The following is a 23,252-nucleotide window of genomic DNA, read 5'->3' as shown; positions in this document are numbered from 1 at the left end:
AAAATTTCTTTCTAGAACAAGGACTTGAAAAAGCAGGACTCTAAATGTCATCTGGTCGACAGCTCTACTCCAAGGCAGGACTGTTAGGGTTTAAAGGGTATTCTGACATTTTTGACTCCATATCTAGAATAGCCTGTATCTGATTACTAGAAGATACAAGTGAAATCAAACCTCCCCCACCCCAGAAGAGGCTTCTGCAAACTAATTATGGAAAAAAATATGAAGACTGATACTCTAGGAGTTGCACCTTAATTACATATTCTGATCTCTGGCAGGCTGTTGTAAGCTGAGTGCTGTGCCTTGAAAGTAATGCTTGAAGTTTGGAAATTCCTGAACACAGGAATGCCTAGGTCGGTAGTCCTTGACATTGGCTTACAACAATTTGGTACACTGTAAGCACATCAGAACAGTGCCCAACAATTGCCTGAAAAAACAATACAGAGAAATACCAGGTTTATTTTCTTCATCTGTTAGAAACTTTGTACCAACATACCCATATCATTGGACATGTAAACTGATAGGTCCAGCTTGCAGGTTAGCAAGTATTCCTTTCTCACCAGTGAATAATGAGAATTAACGTAGTTTAATCTATCAGGTGATAGAAGTGTCATCTAAGTAGCTGAATATTTTGTGTTCCTCCTGAAGACAATGTGATTTTAAGCCTGTTTATGTAAGATGCCTTGAATAAACTTGTTTCCCTTCAGAAGATATTTATATTTCCTAACTGCAGTCTTACCAATTACTTCTATGTAACAAAAGCCTCAGACTGTAAAAAAATTAAAGCTAAGCACATTTTCAGAGTTGTTCTCCTGTTTAGTCATCACATTTTGGGAACAAAATGTTGGCTCTTGGTTAAAGAGGAAATATCAGAAATACCATATGCAATGAGGTTCCCAAAATGGTAGCTGGTAGCAGCAGCAAAGTGCTTTCACTGACGCAAAACCAAAAATCTTAATCCACATGGGCAAATTAAATGCCATTTTTATTAACTGCAGCTAGTATACAGCATAAAATCATCTTTGTTCTCTTTCTTATATTTGCCATTCATATCTGCCTTTCCCTTTCTTCATACCTGCCTTTCCCTTTCTGTTCCATTCTTTTTCTTGATGATCACTCTTGTTATTTTAGTGTTCAAAAATTCTTTCTATTGTTCCACTTGACCTTACTTTCAGATCAGTCTAGAACTCACTGCTTACATGTTTTCAAACAACAACCATTCTGCTCTTGAAAAAAGCTGAGGTGCAAAAGCAAAAGAAAAAACCAAGACAAACAAAACAAAAAAAATCCCCACAAGCTAACTTGCAACTATTTCAGTTTCACAAAGTGGGCAATTTGAGATGTTTACACTGCTGAAAGAGGGAAATTTTTTAAAGAAAAGTTTAAAATTTTGTATACTATTTCAAAACAAAGTAAGAATGATTAGCTTTACTTTACCCTTGCAAAATAATTATCTAGGGTTTACAGAGGCCAGTCTGGCCTGGATTACTGTTTGAAAATATCCCTTGCTCATAAAATCAGTATCATGGCTAATGTGAGTCTACTTAAGTGACTCTTCATGAGTCATTTAAGTGACTACTTAAATTATCTACTTAAGTTATTTTGATGCTCATTTCTGCACAAGATTACCATTAAAGTCATAGAAATAATGCTACTAGATAAGCCAGTGAACCTGCTGTTTCCAGAAGCACCTGTAAAAAAGAAAATCCTTCAAAGGACGTTATAAGAAGCCCTGATGTGACAAGTTCTAGAACTGTCTGCCCATGTGGGAATTTTCTTTTAATTACGGAGAATTAATTATTTTTACATTTAATTCTTAGATTTGATTTCAGTTGTTTCAAGTTTCTCCTTCTACATCCATACAAAAAACATATTATCAGTGACAAATGTGCAATTGTTGAGAATGTAAAATTTAATTTTGCTTGAACTTTTATAAGACATACACATTTTATCTTACTAAGTAAAAAGCCTTTTGAAATACAGATATAGAAATATTTTGGGTAGTATGAAACAGTCCAAAATGTAAGAAAACCACCATGGGCCTAATCCCCCAGATTTTCAATGTGACAATGAAAAATACAGAAAAATACAGGACTTTTGATTTATTTTGTAGTAGGAGGCAGGGAGGGGAAAAGCATTACCAAATATTGAATGTTTTTATGTGCAGCAAGACACAGAATCCATAGCATTTCTATGCATTTAATTTTGTACTTAGGAGTCTTCTACCCTGTTAAAAATGCATACAGAAAATACTATTCCATATACTAGCACAAATATAATTAGCACATACTAGCAAAAAAATATTTTAACCAGCACCAATAAAGAGTAAGCACAGCATGGTCACCAAGTTATAAAAGTCACCAAGACATATAATAAGAAATGAAGGCAGAGAGCAGATCATACTTCCCATCTCTGGACTGCACACACGATCAATAATTAGCTTGTCTACAATTCTTAGTGGGAAGGACTAACACAACAGACTTATACTGAGGTATACAGCTGACCAAAAGGAGACCCAGGAGAAAGAAAATAACCATCTGACCACTTCTTCCATTTTCTGTCCAGAATTCAACCTCCCATGCTCTGCAACATCTTTACAGCATCCACTAAAAGTCTTGGAAGATCTCCTAGAAGGGCAATGGAGAGCATTAACTCTGATCACCCATCCCACGAAAGGGGTTTTCATAGATCACACCGTGCCATCCTGTATATTTTTCTACAGTGGAATAATTGAGACATAAAATTATATTTCAAGAGAGTTGCTGAATGTGTTTGAAGATTGTGAACTTGTGTGAAGGAAAAAAATCGTACATCTTTTTCAAGCTCATTCAGGCTACTCAGTGAAGCTGTCTGGAACTGAAGGAAGAGCAATGGAAGCATTAAAATTAGTGAAATGTAAACAAAATGCAAATTAAATACTAAAACTTTGTTAATAAATCAATTAGCAGCTTCCTGACTTTTGGGTTGGGGGTTTTTTGTGGTTTTATTGTTGTTTTTACTGTTGTCTGTTGGATTACAATCAACTACAATAAAAGTTGAAGCAATCTTTGAACAGACCAGCCCTTCCACACAGCAAAACAGTCATAACTGTCCTTCTACTAGCAATGCCTCACACAACTTCCTTACTGCCGGGATAACCATACCACTGTAGAAATAGGCAAGCATAAAGGGAAGAAAGGAAAAGCAGAAAGGAAACTGGGAAACACAGAATTTTTTAAAAGCAAGGTGATTCAGTATATATTCTGTATGTTTTCTCCCAATCCCAATTTTTTTACATGTTTGAGTACTGTCTGAAGTAGCATTTTTTTATTCCTTTTAAGAAATAAGGTTCCAAACTTTAACAGGAATCAGACCACAACCTATAACCAGCTCCCCAGGACTCCTTCCTGGCCTGCAGACCTTGCTACAGATCTGCTCTGTTCTCCACTGCTCTCTTCTGTCCAGCCACTGAGCCTCATTTTAGTTTTTGGGGGCTTAACTGCCCACCTCAGCAGACACTGCCTTCACTGCACTCTTTGCTATGATTCTGACCCTTGGATGAGGCTTTCCTTTACCAGCTGGAGTTCTCTCTCATTCTTAGGACTTCAGTGAGGATCTGCTCTTTGCTAGTTCTCAATAGGTTAATCCAGCTACCCATTATTCCTTCTCAAATTTAGTTTTTAACTTACTTTTGTGCTCTTACACAGTGACAATTTATTCACACAAATGGTAGTTACCCCTATGCTACAGCATTCAGCTGTGTCTCTCTGCCCTTGACAAATATTTACTGCCCCTTCTGCATACCCAGGAAGACTCATCCATTCCCTGGCACAACCCTCTACACCTACACTCAGCTTGGCTCCACACATTGCCGTACACGTGCTGTTTCTGAGCACATTCTTTTCCCCACACTCCCTCAGTCACACCCTCTTCATCCTCTAGTACTCTTCAACTTTTACAGCACAAATATATTACTCACCAAGCTGAAGTTTCAAGTTGTGTTAGATGTGAATGTTACCAAGTAAGAATGATGAAGGTCAGTGGGTTAAGAGTTTTTTCTTCTGGCTGCAGAAAGAAAAGGTGGACTGTGCATTAGTCAGCAGATGATGAAGCAGAACCATCCAATGGTTCACCTGAAAAGCCAAATATGAAAGAACATCCTGTTTGAGTTTATCTCATACCCACATTGAACAGGTGCTCCAGTGTTCTTATGATGAAATAACATTATCTAAGTAGCTGGATTCATAAAGTATTACTCAAAAAGAAAATATATGAAAGTATAGTTTCTTTATATCATTTTACATTCAAAATTAGGTTTAGTATTTAAAGTCTATTCCCTAAGAAAACCAATGAGGTAACATACTGTACATCAAGTTGAAGCTCATAATGTGGCAAATGCTTGACAGCTATAGACATGAAAGATTTCTTCAAATGTCTTCCAGGACAGCAAAATTATGGTTGCATCTGTAGAAGTTTACAGTTCTTAACATTAGCATGAATTTTAGAGATTTATCTACTAATTTAGAAATTAATCTACTGAAGCAGTTTCTCTGCATGAATCAAAATCACTGCAACAGGAAAGTCAGTAAAAGAACAAATGTTACCTTCAAATAAACTACCAATTCTGTATAATGCATGCACACAGTATTCAAAAACTGTTGAGAATGGGTAGTGTCAGCATCAATTTTAAATTTTTATAGTAAATTACTTGTACTACATGTTCATTCTTTGTAATTTAGACTTTATTATAAAAGAGGCCTGTACACTGAGTTCAACTGGGGACAAGCTGAGTGGCAGACATTACTTCATAGTTAAAAGCGACTGCTCCAGTGCTGTTGAATGAGGAAAGCATGCCACAGGAGGCAACACAATACAATTCATATGTAATTATTAGTAATTTTCAGAGGTCTAGAATGAAATGGTTTTATGAGCTCTAATACTGGAGCAAGAGTACACATCAAACTCACAACACTCTTATCACGCATAATACCGATTCCGCAACTGGATCTATTCAGGTCCCTTTCACATACATGAAAGGCCCAAAAGACTTTAGCAGACCTTTGACAAAGTCCGTCCGGCAGCAGGCTAGATATAAATACTACATAACACTGATACAAGGTAAAAAGAAAAAAAAGATTAAAGGAAACATCACTGAGGTGATCAGAGAAAATCAGAAAAGGAAAGGGAGACAAAGGCTAAAAAGCACATGCTCGCCATTTGTATTACAGAATTTTTATTCATGTGTTCAGTTTTTATTTATTTTACTGGACTTTGTTTGGTGCCACTTACAATGCATCTCTAGAAATTATCTGCACTTTTGGTCCTACTATCAGGGGAAAACCAGTACCCATTTGCAAAAAGTCCAAGTATTCAATTGCAAAATCTGGTTTCAGCCACATTTCAAGGCAAGTATCTTGACTCTAATAGATGATTTCAAAAGACATGTCACCACTTTGAATAGCAACAAATTTGCAGTTGCAAATACAACTGACCTTTTAGCATTTCCATAATCGGGATATGACTTGCGAAGCCTATGCCTTCTAAATAATCTAAACTAGATTTGTCCTCAGTCAAATTCTAAATCCTATTTTAAACTTAATTTAAACCACAATATCTTCTTTTCTTTTAAAACTCAAATTGACAAGATCTGTAGTAAAGCACTGTCATTGGTGGATCATTCTTACAAGCTTCCTGCTAATACTAGCAATCCATGGGATATGTTTAATCCATGAGATCTTTGGCCTCTTCCTAGGATTAGTGTTCATTATTCAGGCAGAAGTAGAGTGACAAACACTGAGCCACAGAAATCAGGTCTATAATTATCATAAGGAAGAAAAAGAAAATGTTGTTTGTGACATCTTTTATGCTTCCAGTAATGCATTGCTATTGCCAGAATTTTCTTTCCTATATAAAGACGCCTTATCTAAACTCTTAAAAATAGTAACAGTAAGGTTCAGGAAATAATATAAAAATCGTAAGAAAGTTAGATCTTTTCCATCGTGTGAGAAATACTAAAACTGGCTACTAAAATTATAATTAAGGAAGAATTAACCCTAATCCCAGGGTTCAAATTTAGTATAAAATTTATATACATGTAACTTAAGGAGATACACTTTTAAGAAATTTTACATTTTTTTCACCTACCCTTTGTCCACAGTGAAAATATTAAGTACTCATTCAGAAGAATCAGTTTTAATTTAATCAGAAATTTTACTCATCTATTACTACTTTATCCCAGTAAAAGCAATATTAAAACTTATGTTAAATGGAAAATGAAGCTTTTTAAAATCAAATTTTAATTCTAAATATGCATAACACTGCTAAAACTTTGTAACTCCTCTACACTCCACTTCATCTGTTGAGAATGACGATGAACTCAGCAGCATCCCTGAAAACTCAATAAGCAGAGTCACATAAGTAAGGAAGCATTGAGATAAAGCTGAAAAGAATATTTTAGGAAATCTTATTATAAAGATAGAGCTACAATGTCATAATGTAAGTCAACTAAGATTACATGAACAGTTCTATGTAATATGGTCAGTGAAGTAAAGTTACAAAGCTTGCACAAGCATTGTGGAAGGATGGAATTTGTTGTGTTAGTTATTTAATTTAATAGGACAACAAATGAAGTAGTATAGCAAAGGTAGAATAATAATTAAAAAAGTATCCTTCAGATGACTGACAAGGCCATAACCTGAAGAGGCATTGTCTATCAATACGAGCAACAGGCAGACCAGATAAATCCTAAAACGATAACAAAACTTCTCTCTTCTTCCTGAGAAACATTTAATTACCAGAGTAGAAAACATTTTTATTCTATGGAGGAATCCAAAACAGCTGGATTTGCTCCCAAACCCAGGAAACAGGGAACTTTAATAAAGCAATGGACAGATCAACTTTTACTGTGGTTCAGCTTTACAAGCAGTAAAAAAGCTTTACAAGCAGTAGAAAAGGTATTAATTTACAGCACACTTAGACTAAATACCACTCCCACCAATATTTTATCAGTTGTTACCTAGACAATAGTAAAATCTGAGCCTCATTACACTGAAAGATGTGAAGCTGTTAACACGTCTCAATGACAAGTTGAATTATAGAATCAAACACCCCCAGTCTTTGATTTGAAATTGCCCACATTTATTGTTTCTCAGGATAAAGTTCAGTAATTATTTACTCAGCTTCTACTGGAAACAAACAGTAGTTATTATAAAGTAGTAACTAAAGCCTAATATACTAACTCTGGGGAAACTCCAGGAGGAAAACTTGATTTTATTCTGTGCAACTGCATATTTTATGTAAGTGCATTTTTTTTTTCTTCTGTCTTCCTAAAATTTGGGAAATTGAAATTACTATTAAGAAAAACTGTATCATTGGTGAATGGTTCTCAAGACTACTTCCATATATATAGTGGACCACTATCATACTAGTTGTATGAGAGGAGAAATCCCTAATATTTACAAAAAGAAGCAATATTCAACAGATACTTATCAAAATATGCAATCTAAATAATTCAAATTTAAATAAATGTAAATACTTAAATAATTAACATGGATTGTGCAATAAAGGAAAGCACTCAGAGCATTGGTAAGAATAACAACTAGAAATTCCCTACTTGGCTTTTCCTAATTTGGAGATTACTGGGTCTCAATGCTCCAACCATCCGACCATTCTGATGATCTTTCTCAAGTACGGATTCTATCCTGAAAAGCTTTCTGGATACAATTTGTCAAGATAAATACAATTCTTCAATAAAACTTTTTTTTTCTAGGGAGAAGAGAACTTGAAGGAGTCCTAGCTAGCTCTAATAACATATTTGTTTGAATCCATCCCCCATACCAATACCATTTGATATTATATATTTGATATTATATACCATGCATAGAAAACATATTTCACCTGTTCAGAAGTTGAACAACACAACCCAAAGCATATGGAACTCACTAGGCTAAAATCCAGAGCCACCACAGTGATTTCCTACTGCTACCAACATGTACATTTATATGCAAATCTTCTCTTTGCCCACAGACTGTCCTTGCATGATTTTCTATGTGCAAAAACAAACCAGGCACACATCTGTGCCTTTGACCTCAGCAGAGCCCTCAGGCATAGCTTAAATGCTACCTTCTGCTGGTCTCTTAACACCAGGAGGTTCAACTCTTAAATTGCAAACAGCTCTGCTGCATATATTTAGTAACAGTAGCTGAACCACAGTCTGAAACAAAAGCTCTGAAATAAAAGTGATAATACCAGGCCCCACTGTAATTTGACTCCAAAGGCAGTAACACAGGCAGTCATCAAATATCCCCGTATAAGCAGAGCAATGATCAGCTTGCAAGTCTGGATGTTTTCAAGCAGCCCATAATCAATCTTAAGAGTCTTGTAATGGGTCATAAAGATGATAATGACTAACTATGATTAAAAATTCGTGGGCTACCTATTATAAGTCTACTCCACCCATACTGTTGTACAGATCTATCAGTATTTTGGAGTCTTTTCAACCTAAATGATTCTATGATTTTATTATCTACTCTTTTTTAAAGGTATCTTCCAGCAAGAAATGTTAAGCCTGACTAAATGTATAAGGGTCAAGAACCAACATTTTGGAATTAAGTCTTCAGATTAAAACAGTAGAGAGGAACACTCAGTGTTTTTTTATTGCCTTCTCTGCCACCACACCTTTGCAGTAATCACTTTTTCCATTTACCTTTGAAATTTAACCAGATATAAGAGCAAAACTTAGTAACTGCTTACTGTTCATGTAGAATTATCTTTAGCAATTATCACAAGTATTTCTTGAACTCACAGGTACACAAAATAGCTTCCACTGCTATTTAGCACATTTCCTCATAAAACATAGCTTGGTCAAGCCCCAATGTTTCTGCCACAAATTCCTAAGTTTTTCTACAGTCAAAAAAAGATGTGCATTGTCATACAAATGCTTTTGCTAGATTTATACAATGTCATATCAGAAATAGACAGGGTCAAATAGTCAGTAACCTGGCTACACAAACATAACAAAATAAACATAATAAATAAATGACCTGTTCTGTGAGACTCAAGTGCCAAGTCTAGCCAAGAAGACTTTTGCTGGATTAGGAAAGAAGATTGCGTAAATGACATTCTACTCTTCCATTTTTGATGCACTTGATAATAATACAACTCCCCTTTTATTATTAACCTGGCTTCGAATAATTAGGATCTGCCAGAAAGAGCTACATGGTTTTGATGTAAGGCCACTGTAAACTTTTTCCCTCAGCCCATTGCTGGAAAACATACTGCACAGATTTAGCCAAATAGAACATGTGTCCATCTCTTAGCAACTCAGTTCATGGTCCAGTTTCCTCTGCACATTAAACTAGGAAAGTGGAGCAGCTGGTGCTTATCACAGGCTTGCTGCTGCTGCTCTGGGAGTGACAACATCCTAACCACAGGTAGACCTCCAAAACTATTTGGGTTTTTTTGCAGCTTTGAGTAAGTGAAGTCCTATCTTTCCAAGAAGCCCAACTCCTCAAAATCTAGATATAATTTATCCTTTTTTACTCAGGAAACTGAACGAGGACCAACAAAGAACCCCATACTATTACAATCTTCATGGAGCCACACTTCTAATTTTCTTTGCACATAAAGCAGGATTTCACTGCCATCACTGGAAGGCATAACTTTATCACTGAACAAGGCTGATAAGTCATATAGTCTCTCCAAACTACATCCACTTGCACTAAAAATAGTCTACTAACAGAATTAAATCAAAACTTGAATTAAAAAAAAGTGTTATGGCAATGAATTCATAACTAAGGAGGAGTAAATACTAAGGACACAATTGTGAAATGCACCTTTCATGGGAGGAATATTTATGACTATAAAACTAAACAACAGGAAATACCATTAACAAAGCTTTATGGATTTAGGAGCTTAACCCCTAATTTAAGATCACATAATCTCACAGAAAATCTGAAATACCCAACACTGATCTTAATTTCTATTTACTTATTTCATGGAATCTGGACAAATCCTTCTGGTTTTAGATTGTCTCTATGACAAAGATAAAAGAATTTTGTATTAGTTTAAAAAAATCTTCTTCAGGTATTTTGAATGAAGTTGAGTATATAACTTTATCATAGAAGCCAAATAATATATGATAAACAATTATTTAAAGTACTACTTTTTCTATTTTGCTAAATGTTCAATTTTAAGCAAATCCAAACCAATCACAGTTCACTGAACACAAAAAAAAAAAAGCACAAAAAACCAGGCAATTTTCTAAATATAAAAAAATAAACATGGTCAGATGCCTACATTCAAATGAACATAACTGCATTTAATTGATTCCCCCTTTCAATTAAATGGTGACTATTATTCATCCCCATTTATAAGCATTTGATACTAACCCCTATCTTTACTGTCAGGGTCACTTTTACCAGACATCAGAGAAGTGCTGACTATACTTTTTGATAAAAGTCAAGATTATAAAGCTGGACTGGCAGACAGTAATAGTGTAACTGCAGACAATTCATACATGTTATTCAACAACAATAAACTGAAGGAAAAGATATTTGTTGGCAGCTGTAGCAGTGGTCTAGATTCACCTGAAAATTAGGGAGCCCTGTGGATGGTGAATGCAAGCCCTATTATAGCGAACACATATCTGTGTTCTCTTCAAAGTGCAGCTTACAATAGAGTCAGGTGACAATCTGGCTCTAAGGGAAAAGATAATGTGGGACTTACTTTACAAAAGCTTCTTTATGGAGCAGCATGATTTAGAAATATGTAAGTGTTCCATTTTTCAAAGTTCTTCCGTTCAGTGTTTACCAGAAGAGAGTGCATGTGTGAATTGGCAAGCCTTTTGCATATTTTTTGGCACTTAAACGTATTTTAAGACTAATGCTGGCATTTTTATAACTGCTAAATCATTAAAAAGATAATACTTTAAGTCTGCAGGGAAGCTAGCTTGGCACTGTTCTCACTTGCTTGCTTACCTAGAGTAATTTTTTTCCTGCCAAATATATAAAATCTCAGAAGAATCTCTACTCCCTCCTATTGTATCTTGGTGGAGTAAATCAACTTAAATAAGAACTAACCTAATGAGTCTTTACATTTTCATAAACTAGATGCTCTTATATTCAAATATGTTCAAGATTTTTTTTCTAGGTTTGGGAAATGCTAACTGGCCTGGTTGTCAGGCTTACCTTTCCAACCTCAACATTGCAGTTACTGCAGCTTCTGCTGAAATAAAGGCTGGGCTGCAGCTACAAGGCAGCCTTTCACCTGGCCACAGCACAGCTGAATGAGGACCTACTATTCCAAAAGCCCAGGCTGTGCAGCACTAGAGGGATGCATTCTAAAGCCACTGTTCACTCCTGAACTTTGGGATTTTTGTGCTGGTTTAGCTGTTGAATAAGAAAGAAATGTTATAAATGTGGCAGAGCAAATGATCATCTAGAATAATTATAACTAAAGATACTGGTTTCCCTAATATTAAGTAATTAATTTGATGTGCTATTTGAAGAGGTGAGAAAAAATCCTAAGTATCCATTTCTCTACAGAACAAATATTAAGTAGAGGACTAAAAGTACCTCCAAAGCAAATATTTCTTTTTTATTAACCATAATAAACTAAGAGTGGCAAAGAAGTCACATAAAACTTGCCAGAACATAGTTATTGAACACTGCAGTTTCTAATCTCAGCAATAAATGTAGGTCAAGGGAACTGGAAAATCTAATTACTCTGTAAATTTTTAAACCTGTTTCTTTCTTCTCAAGGAAAAGAAAATTGTTCCTTTGCATTTAAGCAGACGTCATTTCAAAGTGTAACTACAGATAGGTGGGAAATTATTTTTGCCTGAATGTAGAAGTTTTTGAAACTGCTCTAAAGTATCTGTGCATCCTGGATTGTACTCTCAGCTTTGGTTCACATTTGTACTCAAGGTATCACCAGATACTTCATAAGTACTATAGCTAAAACAAAGTCCAGAGACACTCATCAGAAGAAAAGCAGACCAAAAAAACCCATCACTGAATAAAATAGATCTTTGGTACCACACTGTAGCAGTTCCTTTCAACAATATATCCCATTTGATACCCGCTGTTCATACACCACATTAAGAAAATACAAAACAATGCATTGCTACAAAACTATTACGAATATGAGTATCTGGTAGCATTGTAAATATTGATTATTCACTGATATGTGACTTTTTCACACAGTTCATTCTGATTTCAGTGTATATACAGACCATATTACTTAGACTTACAAAAAAAATTGAAAAAAAACCACAAAAACTTTGAAGACTCAAGCCTCCAGATGACTCTAAAAACAAAGGATTGTTTAAGAATCACATTTCCAAACAAAAAAAATATAGCAGTTTCAGGCACTTAAGATGAATTCACAGCACAATGAATCTCAACTTTTGTCTCTCAAAACAAAAAATAAGAACAAAACAAACAAACAAAAAGACCAGGAGCTGTAACTACAGCCAGCCTGCTGACTGGCCCATCTCACAGAGCTCCGTCTTCCAGCCCTTACCTCTGCGATACTTGACAAGGAAACCATGAGTTTCACAACAGACAGATTTGTGTGTTGTGTTCTGATTTGGCAGACAAATGTTTTGTTTGTTTTTGGGGGGTGGGAGGAGTGAGCTGTACAGAAGTGGAAAACCTGGCCTAAGGTCATCTGATCTTTGGACAGTGCTCTCATTAAGTATAAATCCTATTTTTGAACTTCCTCTAATTGCATGAGAGGTGAAGCCTCCCAAACAAACAAAACAAAAAACAACAACAAAAAGTTAATTCAGGAAGATCCATGTTGAAGACTTAAAATGGATTTGTCTTGAAAGGTAAACCCTGAAACAGTAGCTCAAGGAACCACCCAAAGCAAAATTAGTTCTATCCTAGTCTATTTTAAAAAGCAAAAGAATTACAAGATTTTTTTTTGATTTATGCGTTTGATGAATGACATCTACCCAGTTTATAGAGATGTAAGAAGTGTCTTTTAAACAGCATGAGAATTCAGCAGACTATGCCATACTCTCTGCTCTGTATCATGGATAAATTTATGAATACAAGCATCAAAACCATCCCTCAGCATTCTCAAAGTCTTCAGATATCAATTTGGTAACCTTTGAACTAAAAATTTCAGACCCTAATTAGGTATTGGTCCTTCCCTCACATTAAAAAAAGAGCAAAACAAAAAACAAAAAACCAAAAACAAAACAAAAAAACCCAATTATTCTGACTGCAGATCCATTAAATTGCTAAAATCATATGTAGCCTAAGGCCTGACTGGTGACATGTAGCAACGAATGAGACCTGGATCTGCACTGAATGAGGAGAAAAAGAAAAACTCTTATCTGCCAATCCATTTGCTAAGTGGCATAAGTGGCAAATTGGCAGGGGCCTTCTTAAAAAAGATATGTTTATACAAGTAACTAATGTGGAAAGGCAAATTAAATATGGAGTTTCTTAATCTCTGGGTGTTTGACTTTACAGCTTATTATAACTTTAACAAAACAATATAACTCAATACAATTGTGCTTTCCTTCCTTCAGCTTTCATGGGTCTAAAGCATGACGTTGCACTGATTCATTGCACTTAGTTCATATTCTGAAGAACAGAAGGTCCAAATTTCACTAAGAACCAGAGCAACCAGTGATGACAAACCAATCTCCCTTCAATGCATGCCATAAACAGCATATAAAAAGTCTGACTTGTTACAGATCAACAAGACTGTCAAAAAATAATCTTAGGATGAAAAAAATAGGTGCTCTGGAACAGCAAGAAACAAGTAGAATAGAAGTTTAAAGCACGTTGGTCCACCCTAAAAGCACAAAAGAGCCTGCTGAGCAGCAAAAAGATTCAGATGAAGGAAAGTTTATGGAAGAGTTAAGATGGGAGATTTTTACAATCACATTTCACCACAATAAGGACACACTACCTTCTGTCTGCCAACACGGCTGAGCGATCTTTCATGCACAAGCACTGAATGCATTGATGGCTGCTTGCAGTTGACAGCAGTCCGGGGGCATTGAAAGGAGTAGCATTTCCTGGTTTTGCTTTTAGATGGCTTTTGTGCGGGTTTTGGGGTTTTTTTTGTTTGTTTCTTTCGGTTTTTTGTGACAACGGTCAGGTGATAATAAAAGTATGGAGCTAGTAGACTTCTTCCTACCCTGCTGGCAGCCTTGGGAAGGCCTTTTGTCTATCCTTAGCTCGCAAATAATACAAACGAAACAAAACCAGCGTGAGCTGCCCGCACCCCAGCCGGCATACACCATGTCTTCCAAAACCAAGTTACTTCAAAAAGGGGTTAACTTACACTACCAGAGCTACACTCTTATTACGGCACTCGAGCCACGTGCACACCCCCTCTACCGCGCAGGGAAAGCCACCCCGCCTCGCACACCTACGCCGGACTCGGTGCCACGGCGGCTGCCGGCGCAGACCGCAGCCCTCCCGCGCCCCGCAGCCGCGCCGGGCATCGGCCCAGCGGCCCTGGAGCAGCGCCTGCGCCGGCCCCACCCGCCGGCCCCACCCGCCGCCCCGGGGGCCGCTCAGCGCCCGCCCCGCGGGGCCCGCGGTGCCGCTCGCGCCCGCCGTGACCGGCGTCCGCCTCCCGCCCCCCGCGCGGCCCCGCCCCGCCCGGCGCCTGCGCGGAGCGGCGCGGCGGGCGCAGGAATGCGCGTTACGGTTAAATAGTGGGGGCGCAGAGGCAGCCGCCGCGGCCGGCTCGGGGCGCCGGGAGAGCCTCCATGGCGCGGTGCAGCTCCCGGGGCGGCGGCACCACCACCATCAGCGGCAGAGGCGGCGCGGCGCTGTTGTGACAGCGGCGGGGACTGGCTTTCCTCTAGCCCCGCTCCCGAGCTGGGGCTCCGCGCCGGCGTCCCGGGGGCGCGGCAGCGGCGCTCACAGAGAGGGGCCGTGGCGGCGGCAGCGGCGGCCGGGGGCAGCCGGCGTGTCACCGCCTCTATGATGAAATTCAAGCCGAACCAGACGCGGACGTACGACCGGGAGGGCTACAAGAAGCGGGCGGCGTGCCTGTGCTTCCGCAGCGAGCGGGAGGACGAGGTGAGCCCGCAGAGCCAGGGCGCACGTGGGGCGGGGGGCGCCGCGCCCGGCCCGGCCCGGCCGAGGTTCCCGTCTCGCCGCCCCGCGCTGGCCCCGCCGCTGCCGCGTCCCTTTGTCTGGGCGCGGGGCGCGGGCGCCTCCCGGGGGACAGCCCAGCGCGCACAGGCTCCCGCCACGCTGAGAGCGGGCAGGGGCGGCACGGCGGGGCTGCGCGGGTTCCTGCCGGCCGGAGCTGGCGGCGGGCGGCCCCCGGGCTGTGCCGGCCCGAGCCGTGCCGGGGGGGGTGGGCGGGCGCGCCTCTCGCCCACCATCTTGGGGCGGCGGGGTGCGCGCCCACGTGCGCGGCGCCGCCTTTGTGCGCGGCCCCGGCGCCCCTCGGCAGGGAGAGGAGGGAGGGGGAGAGTCCGCTCTAAGGGCGGGGTGGGATGGGCCGGGACACCGACTGGAACTCCAGGGTTATCTTCTATGTGCCCGCAACACGCGGAAAACCGGTTAATGGATAATGGCGCGTGGAGGGCAGGGCTGGTGTGTCACCCTGAAGGCGGACCTCCTGCCCCGCTGGGGTGCCACAAAAAAAAGCCTGTATTTGGAACACCTGGTTTTCCCACGGAGAGAGGAAAATGGGGCTTAGCAATGTTTTGTGAAGGAGCTCGGGAGCGGGAGAGTTGTTGCTGTGGCTTTGGTTGTAGCGGGTAGCGCTCACCCGGGATTTTATGTTGCAGCAGAGTCGGGAGGTGGCAACAAAGTTGTCCCATGTTCCGAGGCAAGGTCAATGGCACTGCCCGTTATCTGGGAACCCGGCTGATGGTTTCATTGCACAATGCGTTTATAGATGGTTTCGGGCTGGAAGCATACCCTTCTGCAATTTCTGTTTTCATTTTCCTGTTTAGTAGCCATGAAATAACTATGCAGGTTAGGGTTTGGGGGGTTTTTCCTGCCTTTATCTATATGCTGGAAGATGCTGGTGCCCTCCCCTAACTGCCAATACAGCGAATGTCTTCCTTAAACATCTCCTGGGTTATATAATGCAGTGGGAAGAGGCCTGATCAAAAAATACAGACACTTGGGATTATGCAAAAAAAAATATTTCCTACGTGGTATAAACATATCCTTGGGACCATGCTGATGAGTTTTTCCTAGTATTATAAGGGAGAAAGGCACCCAGCAGGACTCTTGCAAGGTCTTGCTATGAGTTATAGCTTTTCTTTGGTCTCTGACACTCCAGTGTACTTCACCATTTATGTGACTTTAATATTTATTTTTGGATGCTTCTCCAGCTCAGACTTATTTGGAGATCAAACACCTGAGCCACTGTTACAGCTTTTTGCACCAATTGTAGTTGGAAATTCATGGTTACGGTCACCTTTGTCGGTGACTTCCATTCATTCTTCATTTCCTGATGCAACTTCTTGTCATTCTCTTTCAATCGTGCATCCAAATGAGATCACTGACTGCTTCAGAATATTCTTTGTGTGTAATAACATCCTTTGAGGCTGATAGTAGCAGCTTTGCTAGACTGTATAAGAAGAGTGGGTACTGACCGTTATTGCACTGGAGTCCTTTGTGGTATTCTGGATGGAGTACCTGTATTACTGGCATGAGGCTGAGCCTTGGCATGGTAGACATACCGTGGGTCTATGCAGGTAGACATTCTTGAGGATGAAGTGAATGGGATAACATCAGATCAGATTTAGGGCATAAATTATGTGTGTGGAAACAGTTAAAATTGCTTTCTGACAAGTTATTTCCAGGAAAGCAGTGCCAACAGCTTGAACTTGCTTAGGAGCTGTTCCCCAAGTGCCAGCTTCCTCTGTATTAGTACAGAACCTATTCCTTAGAAGTCTGATGCCTGACTGCTGTTTGTGATTAACTTCAATCACCAGCCATGTTCCCCAGATTGGGTGTCTGAGGATTGCTTCTATCGTCTTGAACACTGTTGTCCTGGTAGTTTGTGTTGGTCTACTCCATGTAAATGTCTTCAGTGTTTCCTTTCTAAGTCTCTAGAGACTGCACCATCAATTTTCAGCCAAGCTACATCTCCAGGGTGTTGAAGGGTAGGGTAACTTCTGCAGGGAAGGAGCACAAGGGTGGTACCTGGGTGGCTGGGAGAAGGGAACAGGAGACTCCTGTAGAAGTTATTGGGAGGTGGGGGTCGAAGGGAACCACGGGATAGAATAGTTTTCATAGTTATTTTGACTTACAGGATAAGCAGAGTTGCTTGACATGGGAGTAGAAAAAATAGAGCAGACAACTGAAAACAATTTTTAGCAATACATTTCTTTTTAGGAATCTTAAAAGCAAGAAATCCAAGTCTCAACTTTTTTTTTTTTTTTTTTTCTGGAGATACTGTCTGCAAGACTAAATAGCTCTTGTTCTACTTTTCATCTGATTAGGTTCTATCTGGAGGAATGAGTATCTACAGCAATCTTGTGATACAAATTTTAGAATTAACCTTTCTTACCATTTCCATTCTGACTGTCCAAAAGGCTAGTCCCTAGCCTGTTGTAGCTGAGCTTTAGCTGTTTTTCTTCCTTTCTTGCACTTAGCTTTCTGACATAGCTGTAGACAGCAGTCATTCTTTTCTTAGCATTTTTTAATGAACTTGAAGTCTTAACTCATCTTCTCTTAAAACCAGTTTTCTCTTTTGGTCGTCATGGTAGCTCTTACATCTTCAGTTTGGCAAACATATTTTTTAATGTGGGTGACACTTGTGGTTGCTTTAGATGGGATCTTGCTGTGGTGTGCAAAAGGTTACTAATACTTCTATAGCTATACCAGAAAAAACGTTGTAATAGGGCCCATCTCTGTTACGATTGTAAAGCTGGTGTGCAGTTCTCTTGTGTTTACTGGTGATATCTAAGTCTCTAAATTGTTGCCACCCCATCAACTCTCAACTTGTACCAGAAATCCACTGTGGTGTTCTTACCTGAATGTGATCCTTCTTCTGCAACTTTGTGACGTCCCTTGTTGATATCATGACTTCTGGACACTATCTCTCGACTTAAAGACTTAGGCATTTTCAGTAACAGTTTTTTGCGCCTGTCAACAAAAATTGGGCAAGTCACCAAAACATTTACTATCTCTATTGTTCATCTATCAAAATCTGCTCGTTACGGCTTCCTGGTCCATTTTCTAACCATACTGCACTTCTTATGCTACCTCTGCACCCGTGTTGATGCCAATATTACAGCTGAGTTTCATGGGCAGTGAAGTAAGATGTCAATGGAGAAAGACTGGTCAAAGCCATCCCTTACATTCCATTACACATCTATTTATTTTATTATTATTACTCAACTATTTACATTGGGTTTCAGTTTGCTTCCTTATTTCTTAATTTGAAACATAGGTGGGCTGTAGAATACTGCTGAGGCAAAATTCAGCCTAGTGGTTCCGGCATACAGTTTGAAATACAGACACCGAACTCCTCCTTTCCAGCTACAGCACCCTGTCCAATTAGACTTACTGCTGGACTTGCCAGTCCTTGCTGCCAGACTTAAAATTGTTGAGTCAGTTCTCTTGAGTGTTACAGGCTTCAAACTGGGCTTTCCTGTAGTCCTGCAACCTGTCTCAAAGCTTCTGATTTGAGAGCTGATATTTGAGCTGAAAACGCGTACCTGAGATGACTGATCAGCTCACCACTGTGAAAATCCGTGTTTCTTCAAGTGCCTCTGCACAGAACAATTTAGTGCTCTATAGTCCATTTTGGTTTAGGTTTTGTCTCTTTCATGCTGTCATAGTGTATGATTTAAAAAGAAAAATACCCTGGAGGAAGCCCAAATAGCCAAGTAATGTGCCCAGTAGCTTTGGGGTTTTTTAGTGTTAAAGGAGGTGGTCTCTTAGACTACGGTCATTAAAGTGTTGCCTGTTTTAGTCTCAGTGCTGTCATTTGGGCTGAAGAGAGAGCAAAATGGCTGGATATGCACTTAAGTGCTGGTTCCTTTTGTTCTTTAAGAAAATAAACCAGCCATCGCAGAGACTGTCTGCCCTTCGAAAGAAAAAATACGTCCTGGAAATGAAGCAGGAGAAATACTATGAAAAAGTGAAACAAGGCTATGTGGGCGTGCAGTGCAAGGGGGGTGCAGTCTTTTTGCTTTGAACAAACAAGAAGCTGTTAGGTGTGTGCAAAAAGCTGATGGTATTCAGCAGGCAGGGACGGGCTGGCAGATTTGTGTATGAGGAAATGCAAGTTTCTCTTGAGCAACTAGGAGTGGATGGCAGCTTTAGAATAAGCCTGCAGGAGAGCCCCCCTTGGTGCTGTGAGGACCGACTGCTTCCACAGGTTGGAATTGTTTATGCATTCAGTGTTCTGCAAACAGTAGTTTTATGTTAAAATCCTCCTGTCTTAGGGTCTGGGCAGAGGGTAAGCAAGGAAATTATTACTTTTCAATGCCGAGAACAAGGCATGCCTTTAAATCAGCAAGAGCAAATAGTAATAAACGTAATTTTTGTAGCAATTTGAGTAACTGAAATAATTTTAAAACCTAATTTAATTTTTTTCCATCAACTACATCTTATACAAATAAATGAGCAGTTGTTTTTAAGTATCTTGAATATAAACTTTGCGTGCATCCTAATTACTTTGGCATCTGTAACACTGCTTTATGTAATCAAGTATGGTACTGAAAGCCCTACTTTAGTGTTCAGCCAGCAGTTAGTTGCTAGTGGCAGACCTAAAATAGTTTCATATGCAAAAAAAGTCTTCAAGCTTTTCAATTTTTAATTTTGCCTTCATTGTTCGGCCTTGTACATGAGATGAAAACAGATGGGAAGGGTTTTCTTTTAATATTGAGACAGTAGTGAGGAAAAAAAAGTTACACACAGGAAATGTAGATTTCCCCCCTCTGTAGCAGGGTGTATACTTGCATGACAACTATTACCTCTTATTCTTGAGTTTAAAATTATAGGCTCCTAGCATTATAGCTCCTTTTTGGTCTGATTTAATAATTTTATTTATTGTCTTATATAATGTCAAGATAGATTAAGTGTGGGTTTGTCTTCTTATGGTGGTCACAGTTTCATCATTTTAAAAAATAGTGTTCCTCAGTTTTGTACAGCTGTTGCTTCATATTAGCAATGGTTTTATTAAAGGATAAAGTAAAATGTTACTTTTATGTGCATTTGTCTAAATAGCCTGAAAACCAGAAAGACCTTTTGTAATGCAACCTGATCCATAAAACCAGGGCCCAGAAGTATCACCTGGCTACCCTGGCAAAATGGGATGTTCTAGGAATTATTGTAAATAAACTTTCACTGTCATGAAAGATGTTCCATACTTGACGTGGAATTTTTTATTTGGTTTCTTTATCCTTCAGTGTAGAGCTCTCAGGTGTACACACACAAATAATGTGTGCTTTCAAATAAGTTGGGGTATGACCATGGCACCATATTTAAGGCTGGCTTGGTCTCCATAGTGGTATGGGTTACCCACCTTGCATTTTGATTGTTTGATAGAATATAGGCATATTTTAAATGCCAGAGAATACACATTTCACAATGCACTTCACACTGTGGCTTTTACTTTTTCTGTCTCATGTCCCTACCCTGCTACTGGACAGGAAGAGTAATTAACATAGGATAATTGCTGCCTTAGTTTTTCCTCAGCATTTCCTTGACATTTGGACATTAACAGCCAGGTTGGATGAGCTATCTAGTCTAGTGAAAGGTGTTCCTGCCTGTGTCAGGGGGGCTGGAACTGATAATATTTAAAGGTCCTTTCCACCCCAAACCGTTCTAAGAATCTATGATCTGCTTCCTGTAGGAAGGGGTATAGCTTGAAAAATCAAGGCCTATAAACAGCTTCCAAAATGGCTCTTTATGATGCATCTACAGAGGCAGTGTCAGCTTATAGTGTATCCCTGCAGGCTCATATGGGGTTAAAGCTTGTGTTGATGTTAACAAAAATTGAATGTTGGGTTGCTGTGGTAGGATTTATGTCAGGTAACTGACTTTGGACACAAGGCACCTTGTGTTCATTGCTTCCACAGAAAAGCAGCTTTTGGCAGGCATTGCATATGCACCTTGTTTTCATGTAGGAATCTTTTTTGACAAATTGCAACTACTTGCAAACCATGGAAGCCTGCAGGTTTAGTGAGGCTGTGGGAATTCCACTGTCCACCATGGCAGAAAGCCTCAGTCTTCATTTATAAGTCTTCAGATACTGAAATCAGTTAATCATGAGGTGTTTTTTATTTTGAAACCTCAATTATTTTTTTTCCATACCTATGGTATTACTTGTCTGTGCCATATGGATATGTTTTATGGGGTGGATAGTTGCTCAAAGTGGGCTGAGGGGAGAAGGAAATATGGCTGTACTTGTCTAACATCAGGCTAAGGTGTCCTGTAACAAAACACTTTTTGTCCTGTTTCAAAGATGCTGTCTTTTTGAACTAGTTATATTTATGTTTAGATGCTTGAAAAAAATACCCTTTTAGCTTACTTGCACCATCCTAAGTTTACTTAGAGGACTTAAACTGGTGGCAAAGTTTCTATTTGAATTGCTTCAGTTAACTCAGTGGTGCTCAAAACTTCCAAGTTACTGTGAAATAGCAGAGTGGCAGACTTCAGAAATATATTAATATCATAGCTATATATATATATATATGCGCCTATATACACATATGCATTCTTATGTCTAGCTAGGGTTTGTAGACATTTTTTCTTAAGCATCTTTTGTAGATATGTGAGTTCACAGACCATAGGTTGATGTGTATTTTTTCCAGTCTTTTTTTGTAGAACTCTTGAAAAGCTTACTTTAATTCGGTGGCTTTTGGACTTATTGCTTAAGCACTTGGGTGAAAGCAGTGCTACAAATGTAAATACTTTAAAACAAATTTTTGTCTTCAAAGACATATCTCAAAGACAGAAAAGGCTAAAAGGTAACTGGTACTTGTCAAGAAATAACCTTGTCAAATCTTTACCTGCAGCTGAACAGCTCTCAAAGACTTGGAGCTCTTGTTTCTGACAAGTGCTTGGAAGCTGATCCCTTAGTCAAACAGATTATGTTGCTGAGTAACCAGTAAAGCCCAGTTCTCCTGCTCAAGATTAGGTTGTGGTTTCAAGTTAAAAAGAAATGGGCAGCAATATGAATTTAGCTCTTCCCCTGCTACATTGTGGTTTCTCCCTTGGTCTGCATTAGCAAGCATGAGGGAAGAATTCTGTAAAGTTGGGGAACTGGCCCAGTGTGAGAAGTAAAACTTTTTATAGGCACTGGTGGGAACTTTGTTTGTTTGCAGGTCTGGCGGTTTTTTTCAGGTAGGAATCTCCTTTTGCAAGATCTGCACCCTTCACCGCACTGTGAGACCTGTCACGTCTGATTCTCCAAAGCATGCTAAAGCTTAGGGGGACATCTAATGCTACAGGTGACTTGAGTGTTTCTTTATGTGAGGAAATATGTTCTGACTGGCATGCCATAGTAGTGCAGTGCTGTTCTGTTCCTGATATGAACACTTTAGCCAAAGAACAAAATGAAGGATTTTAAATAGCCAGAGGAAGGTACTCAAATTCTGTATTGCTATAACATGTTAGCCAAATATTTGAATTTAATGTGAAATAAAATTTATAAAATAATATAGCTTTAATTGCAAGTCAAAAGCAAAACTTCTTCTGAAAAAGGCTGATGTTTCTCTACTTATTGCCATATAGCCTTAAAGTCAGAAGGTCTCAAAGGAAAAATAATTTCTAGTTCTAATTTTGAAGCATTATAAAATTATATCCATGTCTCTTTATCATTCATCTTCAGAATGGGGGTAAAGTTGCACTGACTTATGGCCAAGTGCTGTTTTGCTGCTTTGAAAAGTGATCTTTAAGTAAAGTTGGGAGGATATTTCAGACTTTAATATATTGTGTAGATAGAACACAGTTTTGTGGGATGCATCCAAGATTTGTGCTCAAATTAATGTGCATTAGGATTAATGTACTGCTAGTTAGTCATTCCTCTGCTGTTGTGCTAGCTCCTGTTCAGTGAGGCTAAATCAGCTTTTTAACCTCTGTCATAGCTGGGGACTGTTTTTCAGTCTGTTGTCTTTAAAGTACTTTGCTAGAGGCTCTTGAATCGGTATAGGCTCATCTGAAATTGGAGGTTGCAGTGGTGCCTTTCTGCTCCAGTTTGCGCAGCACTGCCCCTTGAAGGGCTGTGTCCTGGTGGGTGTTGTGTGTGCAGGCTGGACACTGAGCTCTAATGGGGAATCTACTTTTCAGCCAAATCAGCTTCCTGAACTCATA

General features: G+C 39.4%; 1 protein-coding gene and 1 long non-coding RNA gene across 4 annotated transcripts in view; one reads left to right on the top strand and one right to left on the bottom strand.

Moving 5' to 3' along the window:
• LOC125325047 overlaps window positions 1-14,413 on the bottom strand; it is a 31,819-nt gene extending 17,406 nt beyond the window's left edge. The window contains exons 1-4 of the long non-coding RNA XR_007203190.1: window positions 13,906-14,413; window positions 11,163-11,363; window positions 9,964-10,008; window positions 3,956-4,109 (exon numbers count right to left, since the gene is read on the bottom strand). This is a non-coding gene — a long non-coding RNA (uncharacterized LOC125325047). The remainder of the gene's footprint in view (window positions 1-3,955; window positions 4,110-9,963; window positions 10,009-11,162; window positions 11,364-13,905) is intronic.
• A 193-nt stretch (window positions 14,414-14,606) lies between these two features.
• Window positions 14,607-23,252, top strand: part of NUDT4 (nudix hydrolase 4) — a 28,121-nt gene continuing 19,475 nt past the window's right edge. The window contains exon 1 of one of the 3 annotated variants that reach the window (XM_048300048.1): window positions 14,607-15,032. In XM_048300048.1, the coding sequence (XP_048156005.1) occupies window positions 14,934-15,032 (99 nt within the window). In that variant the 5' untranslated portion in view covers window positions 14,607-14,933. The remainder of the gene's footprint in view (window positions 15,033-23,252) is intronic. The other 2 variants (XM_048300046.1, XM_048300047.1) reach the window with 2 other exon arrangements.

The sequence above is a fragment of the Corvus hawaiiensis genome, chromosome 4 (genome assembly GCF_020740725.1).
Source record: "Corvus hawaiiensis isolate bCorHaw1 chromosome 4, bCorHaw1.pri.cur, whole genome shotgun sequence".
NCBI classification, from domain to species: domain Eukaryota; kingdom Metazoa; phylum Chordata; class Aves; order Passeriformes; family Corvidae; genus Corvus; species Corvus hawaiiensis.
This window is presented reverse-complemented; position numbering and strand designations above follow the sequence as displayed.